Source organism: Numenius arquata, chromosome 16, assembly GCF_964106895.1.
Source record: "Numenius arquata chromosome 16, bNumArq3.hap1.1, whole genome shotgun sequence".
Lineage (NCBI taxonomy): Eukaryota > Metazoa > Chordata > Aves > Charadriiformes > Scolopacidae > Numenius > Numenius arquata.
Window position 1 is genome coordinate 11,373,986 of NC_133591.1, and position 24,175 is coordinate 11,398,160.

The window sequence follows — 24,175 nt, forward strand, 5'->3', positions numbered from 1 at the left end:
GTACAGGTTTAATCTGCTATTCCATAAAGAACAAGTAGTTACTATAGAAACTGTCACATTACATGTATCTTCAGCATAGTACTTTATATGTGAGAAAAAGCATCTTCCACACATTAACCAACTTTGGCAGAAATAACAGCATCAACTACCACCATCCCGGGTAGGAAGATCATCGTTCACATGCTCTCTACAGATTTCATCACTTTTAGGTATTTTCAATTGATATAACAAAATGCTTTCTTCCTTGCAGTTTTGAGGGAGGCACTAACTGTAGATCAGATTTTGTCAGTGAAGGAATTAGGCGCATGCAGCATGTGAGTAATGGCACAGGTCTGTCCCTGAGAAGTTTAGTGTTACTGTTTCAACACCACAGTATGGGAGCTTGCTCTTGATTAATGGTGGAGTTAAAACCCAACTAATCTGAAAAATAAATCAGCAGATATGTCTAAGTTTTCTTCAGTCTCACCTTGTCCGGCATCTAGAAATTCTCAGCGAGGGCCTTGCAGCCTGCGTTGATTGCACTACATGTAGATAAGCTCCTACAGGAATTTAAAGAGAAATATATGTCTCAAAATAGCATATACAGGTGATTACAGTCAAATGCATATAAAACCAGTTCTTTAGCTCAGTGGTCTAAATGTTGTTCTTTGTATACGGATAGATTGAAACCACACACATATTGAAAGTGAATAGTTTGCATTACCTTTTTTTTCCCTCAAAAATAGTAAACAGTAATTTGAAAGAACCGTGATGATCTGACTGGATTCCTGCTCCCTATTCCATGTCAGGCAGGTCACCGTTTTAGTTCAAAGGGAGCAGCATTTGACTGTTGAGGTGTAACATCTAATACGCAGCTTACTGGAACCCTTAACTCCACAAGTTTCACTCCACTTGCCAGCGCTATTCATTGACCAAAAGCCAAATCCTCCCCATTTTACTATTGCTTTCTGTTTGGGATCAATCAAAATAGATGCATTCATACATGTTTAGTTTGAAGACAATAGTCCTAAAACAGAAACGTGCTCTTAAGTGGAAAATCCCATAGGGATTTTTCTAATCAATTACCCTTTATTATACCGTGACAACATCAAAATATTTATATGCACACATGCAATGTTCTTGGTGAATGTACATCTCCAAATGATAGAGGGTAAATTGAGAGGCCACATCTGGTCTGTAATAAAAATATAATAAAAGACATTTTGTGTTTCATTCAATTTTCTACCAAACACCCTCTTTTTAACAAGCAATTGTAGATCTGGGTTAGATATTTATAGACGGGTCTGTGATTCTCTTTGAGCATGAAGAACTGAACAGAACATTTAGAGAAGAATAAAAAGGCTGTATTTTTATTTTTAACCATTTTTCTCACGTGGAAGAGTTTAAAATAGCATCAAGTACAGATGACTGGGATTTGATATTTATAACTATCTGGCATATTGTTGCTTTGTACCAGTGACTGTGAGGTGGTGGGGGAAAAAAATCATGAATGCACCTTCCAGCAGGTGGTATCAGCCTGACCTCATTTGGCTTTGTCATTTAGGATGAAAATTCACTTTCTATCAGGATTTCCCTCTCTTATCTTCTTCTCACATCCTTAACTGAGTAACTGAGCGTTTCACTTAATATCAACTGTTTACTCTTCCCATAAGGTCAAATCATGGGAGACATTTGAGGATGTGAACCCAGGTACTGAGTTACAGCTAATACCACAATCCACTAAAGAGAAGGACTCCTCTAGTTTTTCAACAGGCAAAACTTTTAAAAAGAAAAAGAAAGAAACAAACCCTAAAAATGTCAAGTGCCTTATATGCCTTCCTTCGCAGTTTTGCTGCATACCTACTGTATTTGCAGCTCACCGTCGTTGGCTCAACTGCTGAATCAGCAGTTGCCACTGGAAACAAGTTTAGAAAAACAAGTGTTAAATGCAGCGGCTGGAGGAGAGCTGCTCAGAGGCTCACCCGGAGCCCTGGGAGATACACTGCCCTCCCTGTGCAGTTAACTTCCCATAGTAGTCCTCGCTTATCCTAACCTTTGTGATGGATACATGGACCCAAACTCCTTCAGAACCTCCATGGGAAGAAAGCTACAGAGAGATACCAAGAAATAAGATAAAAGAATGTAGTTCTCTGTATAGGACTCATCCTTCAAGGCTGCATTATTATATATATTTAAAAAAAAAAAAAAGGAGAATTAAAGCATTCTTCCCTCGTCTTTACTACTAAGGGCAAAGGAATGGGGAAAACAAAAAAACCAAAACCCTCTTAAACTTTAACCCAAAAAGAAAGTGGGCACTATTTAGTAAAGTATACAACAAAAGATCTGTGCAGCATGGACAACTGACACTTGAGATCAAAATATATACATTCTTTGGGAATTACACCCGAGGAGATGCAATTGAACAGGGCCAGGAATTTTTTGAAACCAAAGCTTTTAAAACAAAAAGTACCAGGTTCAGATGTCCTAGTAATGTGGTCTGAGCAACAGGCTGTTGGTTACTCTTGGGATACCCTCTTCCCTCCTGCAGTCTTCCTGTCTGAAGGTTTTCCACTTTGTGAGAATGATTAAATATTCATTGAAACAGTGAGTTGAAAGTAGGTCTCTCCCACTTGAGGATACAGGTAGGCATTTAGGTTTTGTTTAATTTTTGCAATAGCAAACAAAGAAAAGGGAGAAGTGTATTGATTTCAAACATTTTTAGTTTTGTCACTGATGTTCTTGCCAGCTAAAGAAGTATCAAACTGGGGCCTCAAAAGAATTATATATATTTTTAGTAGGTACTTGGGAAAAAAAAGTTGTAATCAGGTTTCACATTTCCTTGTAACCTTTACACGTGATAATTCTACTTCATGTAGGAGCCATCAGATACAGCTACAATTTCAGCAGGCACTATTATTTGTCCCTTTTATTACCTTGTTGTGTCTGATTAACAGGAAAAAGAAATCGGTAGTTTAAAAAAAAAAAAGACTGAAAAATTTAAGGACACAAAGGTAATTCTGGGAAGCTATGGAAGAAGAGCAGGGGACATTCAGGTGGCTTTACCATGGGGACTTTAGATGCCAGAGCAGTCAAAATTCTGAATACTGCGGTCAGGTCTAAGTAATTAGTTTAGATAATTGTACACCTATTCCATGTCAGGCCTGCAGCTAATTTCGTATCTACATAAACAATAAACGTATTACATATATACATCTACCGACTGGGGGTCATTTATGAAGTACAAAGTAGATACACGAAGTGGAAGCTTTTGCCAGTTATAACTGATCACTACCTCTTTTGTGAAGCATTTTTAGACAGAGACAAAAGACTGTTTGGTCTATGACTACATCAGTGATAAATGGATGGAAAGTTGCATAAATGTGAGTGATGGGGTTTGTGATTTACCACTCCTCTTTTATAAAAGTTTTTGCCCTGTCAATGACATGCACAAGATCAACTCAAATAACAAATAGAAGCCACTGAGGAAGCAATTCAGCCTCCAGACATAAGTCTCCAGGCCCATTTTCAGCTTTGGAGGGTACCCTGTCTGGCCCCCAGCTGCACCCTAGAAATGCCCAAGTGTCCTGTAGGTCTTTAGTCGTACCTGACAGTCCCAAGTGATACCTCAAATACTAAAACGACATTAGAAACCTACATTGAGCCATCTGAATCACCTTCTTACTGGGTGATGGAGTCAATGAAATGGGCAAAGCACATTATGCGAACTTTACCTAACACATGAACTGATTAAATTGATAAACACTTTATCAAACCTTTCAATTAATATAGTTTTCAGACTTATAACAATGTTATTTTTAAAAGCGTATTAAAATGGCAGTAAATTCTATCAGCTGATTAAATAGTTTCTGGCACCTGTTATAATTGTTGAAAATCTGATCCTCTGTTTCTGTTTAACAGTGTTTTGAATACCCTGTACATAATGTTCTTAAAGATAAGCACATTAGTAGCGCCATGGAAGCATCTATGCTTAATCTGGCATGTTTACAGAAGCTAGACCTAATATTTTAGTCCAAGTTAAGTAACAGGTTCATTTTGATGTTGTTATGGCTTGGGTTCTACTGCACTAGTTGTTTTCCAATTAAATGATAAAAAAGGTCTTTTTGCAAGAACACCTCCACTGTTGACTTAGAGAGCCTCATTCAGGAATGCGTCTCTAATCAGAAAATACGTATATTGCTAAGACATGTGCCTATTTGCGAGCGACTCCTTTCAGCCAACATCTCTGATTTACAGCTCACTGGAGGAATAAGGCTCTGAGCCCGAGAGCAACATTTACTGGGGAGGCAACTTCAAAAAACAAATCATTCTCAAAGCAGCCCACACCATGGCAGTCTTGTATTCAATTAAGATTTAGGAATTTTTCACTGCTGGAAATAAAATATAGACTAAAACATACTGGAAATCACTATTGTAGAACCTCATTCAGAACAGAATGCAATTTTCATTGAGCAGTATCAGTAGTTTTCCTTAAGAACATGGCTTCCCATGGAAAAATGTGGAATCTGCAAATTAGCAGGTCTGGGTGGAAAGAGGAGAGTCGGTTTGCCTTTCCACCCAGCTCCACTCATGTCGTGCAGCCATCTGGGCCTGTGGTTCCAATCAAGATGTGTTTCTTCTACTCTCATTTCAAATAAAATTGCCGAGCCAGACCATCTGAAGCAGGAAAGAATTTCACCCGCCTCTAGTACAGTATTCTTCTTTTCCTAGAGGTTTTGTCAGTTCGAACCATTCAGTTGTGCTCATCTTGGCACCAGTGTAAGCAGTGGGAACCGCAAGGGAAAATTGCCTTACTGCGGCTTTGCCAGCGTGCCAGAGCAGCAAATGCGAGCAGTGGATTTGTCAACGCTACGATTTCTCCCGTTTCTTCTTTGAAAACTCTGTCAATCAGGTCATTTTTTAAAGTAGCAAAAAAATAAATCTCCCACCCTTCTAACAGTGAAGAAAATGTAAAAAAGAAATGCTTATACAATGAGACTGAATTAACGTTCCCTTTAACCTCCTCCTGTTGTTTTCTACCACTATTCGCAGTCTTTCCGTCTGTTCAATGGCCAGTTCATATATTCAAAGTGAGTTTATGTTAATTTTCAATATTAAATTTCTCAGTATCTGACATAATTAATTCTAGATATTTCATTCATTTAAGCCTCTCATTTTTATTTATTGTTTGACAGTAGCATAATCAAATCTGTATAAGAAACTTTCTCTTCCATGTACCTCTGTTTCTGATTGATTGCGATTCAGTTATACTATACAAGTCCAGCGATTATTTTCACCGTCTTGATTATATATTTCTCCTGAGGAACAAAACTGAAAAAAAATGACTGCTCTTTTACATGTGAGCACGTGTGAGGTTAATTTGCGAGTTAAAAAAGGTGAATGTTAAAGGTAACCAATATAATGGTCATTTTACTAAGTAGTGCTATTTTGTAATGCAGAATTCCAATTACAGAGATATAGAAATTTAAGCTATTTAACAAAAGTATTTCTTGAACTTCATTCACGTTGCTTTAATTTTTTGTCCTTCTGCCCCAAAAGAGGAAAAGATTTTTTTTTAAAATCTGTTCTTACAGCAGAAGTTCTGAAAACTTGCAATTGTGCATTTCTCTCAAATTGAGGCCTTGTAAGGCAGTTGGACTTAAAAGTTTAAAACTGTTTTTATTAGTGTAAACCATTGCCACCATCCCCTGAAGGGTCTCTTTAAATGGTCAGGCATTTTAGACACCACAGTAATATGATTAATACCAAGACTTATCCGCGGCGCTGAGGAAGCTGGTTGCTCTCCTACAGCTTCCCACGGAGGGAGCCTCCCTCGTCCCGCTGAGTCTCCCACTTCCCTCTTCTCTCTGCCGGGACACGAAGGGAGAGGCCGTGGGTCTGCAGCCTCCAGTCTTCCCCTCAGAGCCTGGGACCCTTGCTGCTGAGCTATGGCCACTAGCTGAGCACCAGCACCCAGGGAACATGGTGCTAAACTGGCTTTTAATGATTTCTCAGCTGTTCAGCCCACCTGAAGAATTGCTTTAAACTACCGTTTGCCTCTTTCCTTCCCATCCACTCCTTTTGCCCTGTCCAGCGAGACGGAAATGAGCTGTCTCATGCATCTTTACAACAAGCCTCTGTGACAGAGCAGACCTTCTTTCTCAATAGGAATCTTTAAAATTTACTACAATGTAAGAAATAATCATCCGAACATTTGTCAAACCGATAATGTCATGTTCACCTTACAGCATCAATTTCTCTGTGACTGAAACTTGCTATACTAATTGTTAACACCTTCTACACTCTTGATGTATGTGCTTGATATAAAGTATAAAATCCAATATTTAAGTTAGTGTTTGCAAATGTGTCAGTCCAGGTTCTTTTCTGAACACATTCTCTGTGTTGTGCACACTAAAGTCACTGTTTTCCGTGAATGCTGCAGCTCACAATAGGTACTTGTGGAAGCAGAACAGCAGCACGGTCTTTTATGTTAAGGGCTGCACCGATCCCTTTCAGTCTCACCTTATAGCTACGTGTCTCCATTACTGACCAGCAGGAAAAAAAAAAAAGGACAAATTCTGACCTGGAAAACCTGAAGTGGGGTCGAAACACAGTGGCTGAGGCTCAGCTTTTTGGGAGTAGTTTTCTCAAGGCTTCGATTTTCTCTACAGTAATTGATCTGAGGACTTTGGCACAAGTAGTACATATGTCAGATTGTTTTCCTTCCTTCATGCGTTTTGGCAAAGTCTTCCCTGTAGAGGAAATTAATAAATTTCAGGATGACATTTCCTTCTTCATCCAAAAGAACAAGAAAAAAAAAAAACCTCTGGGTTATTTTCAGTCTTTAATTTTTACAATCTTTAAAAAACTTTCATTGAATAAAGGAAAGACTTTCTTAGAGAAATAAAAATGAAGAAATTTCCTAATTTGTATGACCAATACACATGCAAGATCAGTTGAATGCATATTATACATATGCACGTGCATTCATACACTTAGGTATATAGGATGATCATGAGTGTATACGTTAAGTAAGCTACAAATCTAGGAAACATAAAGAACATTAGTTATACGGGAGGTGCAAGCAGGTAGAGTTCTGAAGGGCAAAATAAAAGCACTGAAAAAAATGTCAATGCTTATACTTTAATGTACAACCAGACTAACAATTAAAGCTAGGAAAAAATATGTCACTGTTACTTTATTACTTTTATTTCACCTTCATTTTGATTGTTTGCTTTCTTGTATATGATAATGTATGAATACGGTTTTATTAAAAGAAGGAAAAGTTGTTTTTGTTTTGGAGGCTACATTCGATGCCGTATGATCGACCACAATCCGCAGCTCATGGATTATGCACTACTACAACAGAGAGCATATTTCATTATTTCCGCCATAGTGGTTTTGGTGATTTTACACTAAAGGACCTGAGACTGACATCAGTCAGAAGTAGGCTACTTGTCTCAGTCAATTATTGATCTCACCCTGTAGATAATTCCTGTACAAAATCAGAATCCAAGATTTATTTTTCAGGTTGGGAACTGTCTCTATGTGAACTACAAGTCTACTCTAATTCATCCCCACAGTTTCTAGAGACGCTCTGATAAAAGACATTCTGTAGACCAGAATTTTTAAATTCTTTAGATACTACTTTTTTCATAGGGCATAAATTATTTAGATGGTTAAACCCAGTGCTTTTAAGAAGCTCACAGGCAGTGTTATTTACTACCAAAATTACTTTTTCTTTTTAAAAAAGTTCATCTGCTTCTTGGATTTCTAAATTATAATAGAGAAGCTAATGCAGATATATTAGTTGTTATTCCTATGTTAATTGTTTTCAGCGGTACTTTGATATTGCAATTTCACACATGCTAAAACAAAGTTTCTAAAAACAAAACCAAAATATGCTGAAGTGTCTTTCATTCTTGACTGAGGATTAGGAACCTCTTGTTTATCAGACCAATCTTTCCTGTTCCTTGTTAATGCTGGAAACCTTTTGGATTTTTAAAGGATCCCCAGAGACAGCCACATTATGTGCTTCTCCAGTGTAGTGCTGACTTTTTTTTTTTTTATAACCTTAATTTCTATTTTGTCTTTCATTCAGATAACATCCCCAAATCCCTAGTATTGAAGAAATTCTCAGTGGCTTCAAAAGCAGATCCCATAATGCTTTAATGAAGTTTACAGATATTGTACTTTTAGTGAGGATATGACAGAGATTACTATTGAGGTTGTGATTTCATACTTGGTAAATCCCTAGGGCTGTCAGAAGATAAGTGCATTTAGCCAATGCAGAGATTTGAAATGGTTTGAAATATAGTTGTTTACTATTTCTGGTCCGATACCAATATCTGCAGTGTTTTCCTCAGTTCTCTTAATTCCCTAGTAGCTCTTCAGTTCATTTAAACAAGTACTTTCCACCTCTCAGCCCTTTAAGATGAGAGATACTCTTTGTCTCTAGGCATAGACATCCTTTGGGACACCACTGTTTATTCCTGCTAAATTATCATTGAAGGACAGAGAATTATTGTTGCAAAGAAGGGGAAAATATTCTGACTTTCAAAGATGTCAACAGAATTTTCCTCTTCAGTTAGCAGATTTGATAAAACTGTTGAGGTATAGGCAGGTGAGTTCTGTTTCATTTAATGAGGTCTACCTCCTACTCCAAACTTACCAGAAAGACATTTCAGCCCAGTTTTATAGCAGTCTTGTATTTAATCTACTCCCTGACACAGCCTTAATGCTGGAAGCATCAAGACTCAAAATGCTGAATCTTAGTGTTAAATTAGCTACTACAGGGTTCTCAAAGTACGCTCTTGTGACTGGTGACTCAGAAATCTTCTCAGGGAGCCTAAAGAATAAATTATTTTTTTTCCAATTTAAACAGTAGCGAGCAAGGAGTTATTAAGGAAGGTGTGCAGGGGAAGGACCTTCTGTGGTCATCCTTTCCTAAAGGAAACATTATACAAGCACTGCATTTTTAAATATATATCATACATGCCAGGACTCACTAGTTTAATAAACACTTTGCTACCTCTAAAATGGTGGGAAACTCTTGCAGTGCTAGCAAGAGAGCTGCTGGGTCTATCTTGTCAGGATCATCTGGCTCCTCACAGCGAGTGAGCTCCCACCCTGGGGTTTCGCAGCCGCTGTGGACTTGGGCGTGTTGGTGGCACACCGTGATGCCAGGCAGCATTTCTCCTTCTCATCCTCTCTGGCTCTGCTTTGCTTTTCCTTGCGTGCCCCTTCCTAAGCAGAAATGCTGTCACTAAGCATTTCAAATAGTTGTGTGAACAGCACAGAGAGACATCTGAGGTGTTAACAAAACATTCATATTATATAGAATCCGTGTTTCCGTATTATTTTACTATGTTACACTACACCATACATCGCTTTGTGGCCATGCATGAGGCACACGCTTTGTACTAGAACAAACATTTAAATGGCTTTGAGTTGAAAACTGACATTTGTAAGGAAAAGGATTTGTAATGTGATTTAATTGATTTATGTAATTGAAAACCAAAACAAAACACCACTGTTACGTACTATAAATGACTCCCTTTGTCTTCTACAAATTTCATTTGTTTACATGCCCTGCAGCCATACTGAGAGAACAGAATAAATGGCAACTCCTCTTTGGGCCTATTTGAAAAAAGAGTCAGGAAAGGCAGGATGAGAGTGGCCAGAGGGTTATGAGGAGGAAGAGATGAGTGCTGAGATAAAAAGCAGCCCAAGGGAAGATTACAAGTTCTCAGAAGAACAGATCAATAATGACGTTAACTATGCAGCTGCAAATGCAACTATTTGCATTTTGAAAACATTTTTTCCTACTACTTCACTATGAGCAGGGTATCTAGAACACTCTGCAATAGATAAAGCACCTTTGAAAGGGCAGCATTTTAATGAAAAGTCAAGATCCTGAGGACGCCACCACATTTTTCAGTATAGGACTACCAGAAACAGCAGCTTACCTTCCCCTCCTATTGCTTGCTCAGTAAGATGCAAGGATCTGAGACTGCTCTAATTTACAAGAAACTCTCAAACAGCTTTCTACTGATTTGGTCTCCTCCCTTTTCCCTTTTACCTCCCTAGACCTTTCACCCTTTGGCTCCCTTGGGAGAACCATGACGAATTTCCACCTGGAAATTTCAGTCTCGATGTTAGGTAGTCTCTTTTTATTGTTGTTGATGGTCTTTCCTCTCCACCCTCTTTCTCTTCACCACATTGAGACTTTTGACAAGGTCAAACAATTCATCTTTGTTTCTATATTTATATCTAGGAAGCTCCCTTTAGTAGCACGACAGCATTTCAGATAGAACAGCTTGACAAAATAGTAGATAAGAAAGCTTTTGGCACAGAGACCTGGCCTGGTGAAATAAAACATATTTTAAAATAGCCCAAGCGTTCATTCAAAATCAGCCCCCAGTAGCTACATGGGGATTTCTGACCACAGAATAAATACTACTTAACAGCTCTACAAAATAAAAGCTATCCTAAACAACAGTCTGTACATTATCTTGCTGGCTTATTGAAACAGAAAGACATAAAGTGGCTTTGTTGTGTATTTTGCACTCAGGACTGCAGCGCAATAGTAAAGGGTAGCACCTAAAGAAGACAAGAAGTGCAAACGCAATGAATGAGGGATGACTGGGCGAAAGAAAGTCAATAAACATTAACTGGAAGAAATAAATGGAAGGGCTAATGAAGGCAGTCTTGTCTAGTTGAATGTATTGGTTGATTATATTAAAGATAAATGAAAGACACAGACACAAAGAAGTGAAACCTGAATGCTGACAGTGCTACTGGCAATATGATGATAAAGTGATCAATAAATTGAAATATAGCAAGGAGATCCTGAAAAAGAGGGAATGAAGGTGATGGGTTGAAAAATGGCTGTTATGTATTTGAAAGCAAGTGCAAAAAATAGTAATGGAAACCTGGCTGGGAAAGAAAAAAGTGTATCTACCAGCACGAGGAAGGTGACAGAATGCTATAGCCATGGTTGCTACAGAAGGATGGAAAGTTAAATTAAAGCAAGCAGTGGCTTCTCTTGGAGCAAGCCAGAACGCTGAGCACTCTGTGCAAGAGCAAGTGTTTGCTTATGAAATGATATGATGAAATGCTTATGGTGTGACACTATCCCAAGGAAGATGGGTATCAATGTGAATTAAAGCTACACAAAAGGTCTGGAGGAGTGTGAAGTTTAAACTTCACAGAGTTTGCTACTCTTAGTTACATTTACATTCAGTGTGTTATCCTATCTAGAAAGAATGAAATTACTTTAAGGTCAAGTAGTCCAGGTGTGGTTTTGGTACAAAAGTATCACAGATCACCTGATAAAGCAACTGGACAATAAATAGATGTTTCCTAGAGGAATGTCAGCTTATAAGTCTGTCACCTCCAATTCATTAATCTTCCTTTGAAACTATATCTCCCAAGTTTTGATTTTATACTGATTTCCACAGCGTCCCACAATTTAGAAGCATACACCGTGACTGTGTGAGCAGTCTGGGTATCCCAATGTCATGCACACAGACCATACAGTTTCTTTTAATGAAAAACTTCAGGAGAAGTTTTAAAAGCTGACTTTGAAAAATCTTGTCTTTCATAGGCTATTTCAAAAGACCTTTGGGAAGTGTGGCTAAGCCAATTCTGGGTATGATTTATAGTCACCTGAGACTGCTTTAAGCTAATTCCATGGGAGCAGTTCACTAGTGGGTTCCCTACTGCCTAGGACTCCGTAAGCATGGAGTATTCCCAGCCATAGCCTTGCTGTTGTCTAACCCACCCATAACCTCACATACCTATAGCCTACAATCCAAACACCTGTAATTCTCATGAGGGGAGGTAACGCTGGGGTGGTGGAATCAGCTGAGAAAGCTTTGCCTCCTTCCTGGGGACCTCTCCGAGAGAGGCTTTTTCCAGACAAATAGTGCAGGTTTTATTTATCACATCCTTCTCTGGAGACAGTATGAATGGACTGGAGCTGATCCTTGAGAATTTTCTTCTTTTCTTACCCCCAGGGGACATAAATACAGGGTTGGTTTTGGTTGGTTTTTTTTTTTTTACTATGAAAATGCCAACCCCCCCCCCATCTAGTGATACACACAGCCACAGCTTCAAAGAGAACATTTTTTTCCACTTTCCTTTCCTGCTTTGCCTTTCTGGCACAAGGAGAAATTCTTGTTTTTAGAATGTTGTTAGCCTGCAAGAATGGATTATCTGTTTTTCCTTATTTATTTGAATTCTCACAGCAACTGACCTCCAAATGTAGCACAGGCAGTATAAGCTGTAATAATGTCACCCCAAGTGTTTCTTTGCATTTGCATTGGTAAAGTGGATCCTAATACGTTAGTAACACAAGAAGTTATTCAATGTCAATAAAACCTCAGAAATATGTACCACAGGATAACATCTAGATTAGAACCGTGTTTTTCACCTGATTGTAAAGTTGATTTCCGCCACGCGCTATCAAGCGCCATTAAAATCTCTTTCCCACTTGTCCTTTTATCCCTGACTGTGGAGATTCATTTGAAAATACCTTGATGACTCTTATCCACAAAACTTCCTTATCTAACCATATATGAATCACTTTGAAAGGAGCCACATTTCCCTTAGCAACCAAAGAATCAGTCTTAGCAACAAGACAGCTGGAGAATTTCATTTTCACATAGTTACTTGTGGACAGTACGTTCTGCTTTCCCATGGCATTGCTGTTTGAGCATTGACTTCGTAAAGTGTCAGAAATGGTACAGATCAGCCGCTTGCTCATAGCGAAGACATCACTTGCAGGGCAAATCACGGTCTTTCTGCCTTTGATGCTATTTCCTTTAGGAGAGAGCACAAGAGTGCTGACTGCTGGAAAGCTCAAAATTTTAATTTTCCCCATGATAGAATTACTACAAAGAAATGTGTGAGGAAGCTGACAGTTTCCCAAATCTTGACTTCCCCCACAGAAACCATAGTGAGGAATCAAAGTATTAGCTCTAAAGGTTCACATTTCAGCCTCTCTTAGCATCTGTTCATGTTGAGAACAGTTAGAAAGGCTGGATATAAGGTGACTTTCACATATATTTATATATATCCCCTATATTTTCTTACAAAGAATAATTTTGGGAAAAATATTATGGTGGGGGAACATCAGAGCAATTCCCATGTTGGTTATTACCTGGGCTGATGTTTTTACAGAACTGTTAGGGAAGTTTCCTGAGGAAGCAACTAAGGTGGCATTTATGAACGGAGCAGCGTTGTAGCAGTTTCCATCTCTCAATCCCACATTTGTGTAAGAAAACGAGTTACCATATGTATTTTGATCCTATTAAATTCAAAGCGCAGGTAGAAATAGTAAATGCACTCACACCTCACCCATGTTCCTCCTCTGCCTCCTGCTGTAGGGGCTGTTGGTGTACTGCGTGCCGGTTTGGTTCCCTTCCTTGTACTCAAGCTGAAGGCTGAGTCAGAGGAAATCCAGAAGCTAATCCTCGATACGCTCTCCAACTGCCTGCGTGTGGAGGCTTCTGAAGCTCTAGCAACTGATGCCGTTACTATCCTGAAGGAAAAGCTCACACACTCATCAGTGGCCATCAGAAGCAAAGCAGCTTGTGTCCTGTTAGAAATCGGGTAAAGGAAAAAAATCTTTCTATAATGCTTAAGCGCAAGAAAATACTCATTTCATGAGTGACTCAATGTCATTAGTTTACAGTTGTGTTCTACTACACACTGAAGCTGTCACATTTCACATGTAAAGCAATATCAGCCTGAGTGCACAAGTCAGTAGAGGACTCTAAAAATCATAACTGCTATAAATCACTCAAGAAAGCAGATGATGATGAGGAAATGTCATTCCTTTTCCTTCTATTTGTCTTCAGTATTAGCAGTGAAATCATGATTTTTTTCCTGCTACTGCACTGCTGAGAAAAAATTCCTACATCAGAAATCATGTGAAAACAAGATTCTGACCACTATGGAGATAGTGAGCAGCTCCCTTATCATTTTGGACAACCGCTCTTTCTCAAAAAAAAAAAAAAAAAAAAAAAAAGTCCTGGGAAACTTTCAATGTGATTAAGGACAGAAATAGTTTTCTCACACAAGCTGCTACATACGTCAGTGATGGACCAGAAAAAGCAATCTTTATATTAAATTTGTGTGTCAAATGATGGGATGAAGGGAACAACTTAAGTCCACCCTCCTGCAATCACAAAATGTAATAAAAGTGCTTGACAGATGTCTTAATTTTAAAAGGTCTGCAGATCATATAGTTTACATACCAATTGGCACAAAACACTTCCTAATGTTGTATAACAGTGTGAGGCCTTATAGGAAAAGAGAGTATAGATAAAATGAGTCATAGAAAGAAAGCAAAAATGCACCTACAGCATGGACAACAGCTACGTTCTGGGTCCCTGCAGTAGCTGGGCCATGTTGAATATTCCCCACATTAAAGAGGCTGGAAAGAAAGAAAAAAAAATCACCTAGGAGAAGAATTAATTGCAGACTCCTAATTTAGCAGGTTTTAAAATCTGTATAGGGTTCAACAACCAGGTTTTTCAACTAAGTTGACATTAGGACCACCAGCACACTTAACGCTACATTCTGTTGCCCCTTGGTCTCCAGTGTATCATAGAAAGTAAAAAAAAATAAAAATCCAGATATCACCTAAAAACAGCCTAAAGAATTGTTAAGCCCACACACATAGGTTAATCTGATATCATCAGTATTGTATCAGCAAGTAGATTTAATAGACACCAGGCACAGACAGACATGCCCTTTCTTTTCTCTGTGGCCGGGTAGTGGTGCTTGCCATCTGTCTAACAGTCAGAACATTGTGACTCCAAAGGGAACAGAGAGCGGGGCTGTGTCAGCGCTGCTGTCAGGAAACGAAGGAGGGCTGCAGGGGTCCAGGCACGGGGAGGGGCTGTGGGTAGCTGCATGGTTAGCAAACACCGGGCAAGAAAGGAACTTAACCACCTCTTCTGCACAGCACCCATCCAGAGGGGAAAATCGCAGTATGTGAAGAAGTTATTCCTGTGCTGGTGAGCCTGCTGGAAGACACAGATCCTGAAGTCCAAGCTAGTGCAGCAGGAGCACTGATGTTTGCTACTATAAGACCTCAGGGTGAGACACAGAGGCAGTTCTGTTGCGATAATTTCCAGAAATCTGATTCTAAGGCAACTTAGTAAAAAAACTTTTGCCCCACTCCCCCAGGTCCTCAGTTTCTGATAGTGTTAAAGCTCTTCAAGAAACTATGAGATTAGGACATTTCTTTAGATGTCTCAAGCAACTATTGTTGCTCCCCCATAGTGTCTAGGGGAGACAGTATGTTTCACATTTCATTCACCTGAAGTAGGTCAAGGAGTTATTTATTTACCCCACCTGCATCATTTCCCTCCAGAGGGGGAACATTTTCTGCCCAAGTTCAGATCCACCTGAAGCTTCTCTGAATGCCCAGTCCTCAGCAGAGGGGCACTACTTTCTGGAAACTTTTTGTGGTTAGAGGCAGTTTCTCTCTCACAGCTGGGAGAGGAATGAATATTAATAAGGTCTCTGGTCCTCCCAAGTAACTTACATGACCCTGAAAATACTAACTGCTAAATTTTCAGTGTGATGAATGAGTAATTAGACATAAAAGACTTAATAACAGCAGTTGTGTTCCAGTCCTCCTCTGCAACTGTCCCCCTGGCTTCCAAAGACAGCGCAGGAGCGGATCTCAGTGTTTGAAGTGTCTTTAAAAATAAAAGAATGGAGGATGTTAAGGGCATCTAACCTCCCCCCCCGCCAAGTTGTTTATGTGGTCATACAGTGCCTCACATATTCTTAGATAAGTTGTTGCAAATGAAATAATAATGTGCAAGGCAAATAAAGTTAACCAAGAAGATCTTTTTTCTTAAAAATACACAGCTGGCAGCTAGCTTTGGTCTTCCAAAGAAAAACATGTCCTACCTCTTCGCACTGCACCCTCAGGGCTGTTCAGAGCTGTAGCTGGGCAGGCAGTAGGAAGTAGCAATTCAAAAGCATGTTGATTATATGTAATAACACATTTTAAAGCCAGTTTATCTCTCTGCAGGGAGATTCTCAGCCCTGGATGCTGAGGCCATTCCACCTTTGCTGAAGTTGGTTGCTGAGGAAACCAGCAAAGCCCGTCTGAGTGCAATCAAAACCCTCACCATGCTGGCTGAGGTACCCCAGGGCCGCAGGACACTCCTAGATCACACAGACACATTTCAGCAGTGTCTGAACGACCCCTCCAAGGCGGTGAAAAGAGCTGCTGAAATTGCCATCAGTGTCATCAAATGGAAACCTTTCTCAAGACGTGATGTTTCATAGAGATCTATTGCCCTCTGTTGTTCTCTGGCTGTAAAAGTTGCATGATTATATGAGACCTTCAAAATCAAAACTCTTTTCCTTGGTTTCTCTGGATCAGTTCCTCCTGAAAAGTCATTTATCAACAGTTTCACATCTATATTGCAGGTCACAGGCGGAATAATGGGCAAAAAGAAAAGTTAGGAAGCCTAGAATTCTTCCCTAGGAGTTATTTCCTGAGTTACCAAGCTTTTCCTGTGACACAAGAAACTGATCCTGTTGTTTTCTTCGTAACGTTCTCTCCTTTTTTAATTTTTTGAAATCTCAGCCTATCAAACATTAATCAATAGCTAATTATATTAGAAAGAAAGGTTCATAATTAAGCTCTCTAGCAGTCAGTAGCGATCTAGCAGTACAGCCCTCTCAAGGCAGGTCACTACAGATACGGTGCAAATTTCTCTGTCTGCGGTTGCAAGTGTGTAATTTAAGAGGCACGAGCAGAAGGCCCGGGCAAAGAAATAAAGCAAACTCACGGGACAAATCCTGGCCGTTCTCAGCGACCAGGAACGGTGTGATAGTGCAGCTGACTCAGCTTCACAGGGAGTCCCGGGTGTTTTCACTCAGGTTTGGCTCTCAACAGGGTATTTTTATATCTAGAAGTTACTAAGTTGTAGCTAAAAAGAAGCTGCATCATCTGTATAAAGGGGTTATTTGTCAGGGCTGCTTTTCCACTGCAGAAACCCACCGTCACACTGCAAACTGCATTACCCTTATACGCCGTGTAAACTCACTCTATAGGAATGATTAAAGTTAAAATGTTTCTCTTCCATAACCTAACCAGAGGGTGAATTTCCTCTCCTATAAACATGTGATTTAAAAGTATTGAGTCAGTTGGATTCATTCCCTCTGGGCAGGATCTTGGAGGAACTCTGCCTTTTAAACACACTTTACATACATAAGGCACTCATACGTAATACATATTGATGCCAGAGTGCATCCAATTCAATAAGAGGGAGCCAGGCAGCTTAATAACAACGTTCAGTAAAGGACTAGGGAACAACAGAGAATGGGAGGCTCATCTGCACTTACAGTAACAATGATCATTTTAGCTCAGTTCCAAAATTCTGTCACAGCCTTCCCCGATAATTCAGGTATCACACTTCAACGAGTTTGCAAAATAATTAGTTTGTTCAGATGTAGAAATAAGACCATCCAGACTGAACTGCTCTGTCTAGAAGGATTTTAGCTGACTTGGACCTTAAGTACTGCATTCTGAGCATCTGCCTGATCGTTGCTTTAAAGACAATATCAACTGTTTCTAAATAAGGCTCTCTGTGGTATCAGTGTTCTTGTCTTACATACACGCACAATACGGAAATGGAACAAAGCCTTAAATGAAGTCTGAAATATGGATGCCGGTGGTACCCCATCCACAGGTCAGCTTTTGTCTCAGCAGTTCTTTGGCACTGTTACATCTGACAACATAGAATATGATATTTCCATCCCAACAGTAACTCCATTGGGCTATAGTGACCATGTACTGCCTGTATAAACACTGAATTCAAAGTCTGCATACAGAGCAGGCAGGAATCATTACTACGTTATTTTTTTTACTTATAAAGCTATATTTAGCTTAACATAATTTAGCTTTACCTGACATAAAGGTTGCAGATACTACAATTCAAATCCGCATGCTCTGGAGTGGTGCAGATGGCTGCAATTTATTGGAAGGACTGTAGATGATAAATGTTTGCAGGAGCACAGCCCAACGTACGACCACAGTGGCAGAGTTAAACAGCCTATGGGAAGCAAAGGATGCTGCAGAGAACACAGACTAATGCAGAAATAATCCCATTTATTGCAGAACACTGTTTTATAACATCTGTGGTGTTTCTAGAGCTGTGTTATCTTGGTGTCTCCTACTGGGTTACATTGCAGGAGGCCAAACCCTGTCACAGCGTGGGGGACAAGGGGCCCATGCACAGATCTACCTGACAGAGCAGAGAAATAGCACGCTGCCTCCTTTGTAATCCTGACTATGAGGAACGTGAATTAAGCAGTAAGTTTTTATTTTACAAAATCATTTTTCAGGGTATGCTAAAATTTGACACACAATTGCTCCCATAGTAATATGCTGAGCCCTAAATCTCCATCCTAAAATGAGTTTCTCAGCTGCAATTCAACATCCAAAACGTCCCTTCACAATCTTCATAAAGACCTTTGAGATCTCAAATGTAATTGATATTAGTCAAATAGGTAAAACTCTTAACTAAATGTCCCAATGTATATTTTTTTTCCCTTGAGGAAATGTAGACATGCTTTCTTTCTATGTTATTTGGCAGGAAATAACATGCCCTGTTTTATTTGAAGATATATTGAAAAAAGGAAGAAATACAATTTTATAGGGCTTATACTATAGGCTACCCATATATTTAGTAACAAGGCATAAAACCAGATTTCAAGACCATCCACCAATGTCAACAGTTACTAAGATGTCCAATAATTTTTTGGGATATGTTTCAGTGTGTTTCTGAATCTCCCTGTTAAAACAGTGACTCTAAGATGGGAGATGAGATTGCAGCTCTGAAATAGCAGTTGGGAAATCAAAGCAATCAAGAATAAGTTCTCACAAAGAGAGAAACTGATGGTGAAAACAGGAAAAATCCAAGTTGACCCAAAACATATTTGGAAGAGAGACAAAAAACAACCCAGTGGCATGAACAGGAATTATAGGGTAAAGAGAATTGAGTAGAAAATACACAGCATAAGCCTGGATTTTTAGGTTTGGAATTCTCAGTAGTCTTATCCATTGTTAAACTAAGTTTGATTCTATAATTTAGCAAATAATAATTTAATGAATTTTCATATCTAAAAAAAATCCTTATGATTAAAGATTTTCTTTTCTTCTGAGGTACACTAAGTCTTGAAACAAAGCAGAACAAGATGTACTGGAGTTACAGTAATGCCGATTTATAAATCAGGTTGGAGTTAACCCAAGACATCCGTTGGCCCTAGCAGTATTTTGACTTGTCTCAGTTATTACTTAACTGCTGAGTACACTGCTGCCCTTAAGACAGTGCACAAAATGAAAACTGCATCCTCAAATTCTTCTCATACTGGCATTCTGACAAAATGAAAAGGTCACCTGTCCTGGCAAGTCCAAGGGCAGGAATAGATTGGGTCACGTTCCCCATGAGCTTCACCAAGCAGATGATGACACTGATGTTACGTGATGCTAAATTGGCAACCTGTGGTGCCAATAGTTTTCTATGGACATTCTCTCCTTTCTCAATGAGGACACGTTTGCTGACCCACGTCACAGGTGTTGCCCCAGAGACGTCCTTGCTGGCCGTGCAGTGGTCTGGGTGCTGACCATTCACAGCTAGATAAGGACTAAGGACCAGGGAAGCACTGAAACATAACGCGCATGGGGAGTGCCACGGCTGTCTATAGCTTTGGAATGAGAGACAACAGTGCCTAATTTGCAAGGCTGGGCAATTAATTAGCACTCTAGGTGTCGGTAAAACAATTAGCTGGATCAAAGAAACACAGCTGATGAATGTGCCCCCTTGGACTGACTTAGCTTTCAGTCAAATAGACTCCATAATAAAGCTGCCACAGACTTGGTCACAAAAATGCCAAAGATCCTTTTGAATTGCTTCACACACATTATAAATACTTAAATTAACATGTCAGGATCTGGCACACTCATACACTATAATTAAACTCATTGTTTCAAAGGAAATGCTGTGTATACAGCAAGTCTTTGTCTTTAGCACTATATACTGCACAGTGCTCTATACTACAACGGCATTAGCACCTAGGCAGATTTTTAACATCAATGAAAAATTATTTGTCTTTTTAGCTTGAAGCCAATAATGATTAAGGGCCAGATATAATTAACGTGGCCCTGGGTCAATACTGGAATTAATTCAGTTACACTCTACATAGACCAAGTTTTCAAATCAGCTGTCGAACAATTCTCAGCCCCGGCAGGGGAAGACAAGACAGCTGTGTTCACGGGAAACAAGACCTTCTTGCATGAGCCTCGTGTCCCACCCAGGCAGAGCTCATTTTGAATGCAGAGGTTTGTATTAGTTTTTTCTAACGGTTTCTACAATGTTAAGAACATTATGGCTCTTTGTTCTTGCAACTACAGACTCATTTCACTGTCCCCATTTGCTTTCAGAAGCCGAGGAGCTGGAAACCTTTCTGTCCTGCTCTGGAAAAAGGCAGCTTTTAGTTCTATCTCTTCATGTTCCAAAGCAGGGAGTATTTTTGCTTCCCACAACTGCATTTGCTATTTAAATAATAAGCATAATCATATTAAAAATGCATAGAATGGAGAGATTTGTCTAAGGACAAAATAAAGAGTCTGAGAAAGTCAGATTTAGCTAATTACGTTAAACCAGAAAGGCAGAATGTCTTTTTTGTGACTACACACAAACTATGCTGAAAAGTTCAAGCACAGGACCTATTTTTAGCAAGACAAAATTTGCAATTTGAATGAATGAAAGCCATTGTAATAATTTGTTTTAAGATACTTTGAACATAAGCTAAGTTTTTAAAGTTTTAGGCTCTGATACTGTAAATAAAAGTTCACACTTACGTCAGCTAGAAGTTCTTCCAGGTACCTTAAGAAAAGCAGGGGAGGTCCTGGTAGAGCACAGCCTTAAGCGCTGCCAGGTGGGGAGAGGGTGGGCACAGGAGTTCCACGGAAATTCTTCTTATTTTCAAACTTTCTCAAATTCTCTTTTGTTCTTCAGGAGGAACAAAAAAGGTGACCTATTTTATTAATAATAAGGGTAATAACCTCAGGCAGTAGTGCTGGTTATCGCGTTTCTCATCAGAACTACCAGCAGATATTGGAGTGAGTGCAGTTTTACTCCATCCTGTAAGTTCTCTCGCACAGGCCTGCAATACACGCTCCATCCAAAAATGCCTTGAATCACCAAGTGAAAACTTGGGGGGGTGGTGTGTGGGGTGCATTTCTCATCCTTCTCAGTGCTGTATCGCCCTCTGCTGTTAAATCGGTGATACTGTATGTTAAGTTAAACAGGGAAGTTCTAATCGCTGCTCTCTCCCCTTTTCTTGCCACCACGCAGTAACGCTGCAGGTGTGGGACAGAGACCTGCAGCTGGGACATAAGGGCATTAAATAAATTTTAAAAAAAATAAAAAAATAAAAATCAGCCTTCCTCAGAAGAGCTTTGCTGTGACCCCAGAGCCTGCTAACAGCCCTTCTCTGTGCAGTGTCACTCTCTGTCCCCAGGAATATCAGCTTAAAACTCTCCTCCAGCTCAGTGCTTCAAACCAATGGACACAAGTGTTCTCCGAAGACAGTACCCAAGGCTCTATAGCTTTTTCTCCCAAATGCCAGTCACCACTGGTGATCTATATTTTTATCATTACTCTCTGCTCCTCATTTTTGTGTCAGCTTTTACTTCATATAAACATTCCTAATTTTGCCAGTTAAGAAAGTGATCTGGGCAGGAGTTGAGCCAATTAGCAATCACAGCTGCTGGTGGTGCTCTGCTCACAACGACCACCTGCAAATGAAGAACTCAGCCTGGTCTCTGTCCTAATTTGCTGTGGACGGACATTTTGGCTAAAACTACAGATGCATTTCAAATTAAGCCAAGAGCTTCCCTCCCCCAACATTTCAGTGCATAAACTTTTTCAATAACAAAATAGGAATAAAACCAAATTCTGAGTTCTATGAACAGAGTGTTCCCATGATCATTAATAATTAACATTTGTAAGATACTTGGATATACTTGTATGGGAGATACAGAAAAATGAAAATATAAATTAAGACTGTTTACCTCTTTTCAGAATTTGGCCTGAAAATTGTGTAGTAATTCTTAAATGTAAGTTCTGTTTACTGTGTGTTCTTTATATATCAGTGTCATAATTGGCTTACAGTGCTACTAGGTGACTTTTTAATTTTATTTTGTGCAGTTCATTTAAAATAATTCTGTATGTCTACCTAAAATCCACTAAACTAAGCTGTAACCCTGTGTCTTACCTGACAGGACAATCTGGGATGTCTCAGGATCACCTGAAATAGAGTTGTGTTATGCTGCACATGCTGTGCATGTATATTGTGCTGTTAGCCAGAGGTGTGTTTGGAGTCTCTCCACCAACCATCAGTATTTCAAATTTACAGTCAGACATGGGGAACAAGCATGTGCTCCCTGTTTCTGTTTCTAAAGCATGAGAATGCCCAGGACAGTGCAAGCTACTTTTTGGGTTTTGTCTGAGTGTCCCACAACAACAGCCGTAACACGGACAGAGTTCCCCTGAGAATGGAACAAAAGTCACTTTCTTCCTTAAAATCATGAAACTGCCTTTGAATGCAACAGCTACCAACCTGAGGTGGCATTTAACTATTAATCTAAACATAAAAGTTTTATCAGCTGTCCACAGTATCAGACAATTTTTCTATGAGTTTCTACAAAACGAGAGGAGTACTCCAAGCAGCAGTCAAACTTTATGTAAACATTTGAACTCTGCCCCTACAACATCCAGTTTTCAGACCGGAACAGAAACAGGTTGCTGAGGATGTACAGTGAATGTCCCTGGGAAACTGAGAGTTTTTCAAAATTCTTTAATCCTGGGAAGGAAAATGAAGTGACGGTGCCTGATTAACCAGGAGGTCATTTGCAGGCTGCTCAGCCTGCCAGGAAATCACTTGTGTTGTTTGTCTTTACCCAAATGGCTGTATAATTTCACCGTATTTTTCTTCCTGGAACAAAGCATGACGAAGAGGGATCTGGGCAATCCTCACTAAAGTCTTTCTTGTTTGTTTGTCATCCATTACCATTACCCAGAGCCAAAACCCAGACACCAAATTAAGTTTTGCAGTCTTCCAACATACTGTATAAAAATCCCATCATTTTGTGGACACCAAATACTTTAAAATATACAAATACTTTAATACATACAAGTCTTCATAGTCCATTAAATATAATTAATTGCATGGTCTTTAAAATACTCTATGGCTGTATTAACTGTAAGAAAAAGGTTTGCACTGGTATTTATATAGTATTGATTTGATCTGGCCTATGCAAAACCTTTCAGTGTACTGCAGGGATTATACTGAGGAGCAGCGATTCTACTTGAATCCAGAGCATTTTGGTTTGGATCCAAATGAAGAAAAGATACTGACAGAAGATTACGAAGTGGGAGTGATTAAAGCAGCAGGAGTCGGCACAGGGTGGTGCAGCACAGGCTGAGGCTGCGCTGCCTTCCCGTTTAGACGCACTTATGGCAAGGCTGGTGCATCCCGCTGTGGAATCGCACTGAAACACATTGAGACAACGCGGCATCGCATGATACACGAGCAACAGGAACAAGGAATCGTGGTGCAGCTTGACTACAGCAACCGATGTCTTCTTCTTACACTTGATTCCCCGGGAAGCTGAATTAGACGATAAGAAGATCTATTGCTTTTTGCTTTGAAATGTTAAATCTATCTTTTCCTGTATCTCCAGCTGGCATCAAGCTTATCAAGAGGAGACAATCAGACTGGTTTAGCTGATATCCCGCAGCTGTGACTATTCTTCTTCATGAACTATTAACTGTTGTACAGCATGAATTCTATTTGTCAATGAAATCTTCAGAGGAAAGATCTATAGCTTTGCACAAAAGCAGTACAGAGCCCTCAGATGTACTTGAAAGAAAAAAGCAAACCCAGCGTTCTGATGCTTTGGACTTTTAACCACGTGCGAGGATTGTTTTGTAGTACAGTCCATAGAAAGAGGCAATACATTAACACCAACCCTACGATAAAGAGGTCCTAGTAATGGTGGGTAGAGATTGACTTTGACATATCAAGATGGAAACCGATCAGTAAGAAATAAATATATATATAGACACACACATACATATATATTTTAAAT

The 24,175-nt window shown here is 39.5% G+C and overlaps 1 protein-coding gene across 1 annotated transcript in view; it reads left to right on the forward strand.

Moving 5' to 3' along the window:
* Positions 1 to 16,296, forward strand: part of RSPH14 (radial spoke head 14 homolog) — a 100,790-nt gene extending 84,494 nt beyond the window's left edge. The window contains exons 4-6 of the mRNA XM_074159795.1: positions 13,368 to 13,593; positions 14,954 to 15,087; positions 16,037 to 16,296. Of these exons, the coding sequence (XP_074015896.1) occupies positions 13,368 to 13,593; positions 14,954 to 15,087; positions 16,037 to 16,296 (620 nt within the window). The remainder of the gene's footprint in view (positions 1 to 13,367; positions 13,594 to 14,953; positions 15,088 to 16,036) is intronic.
* Positions 16,297 to 24,175: the final 7,879 nt, after the last annotated feature.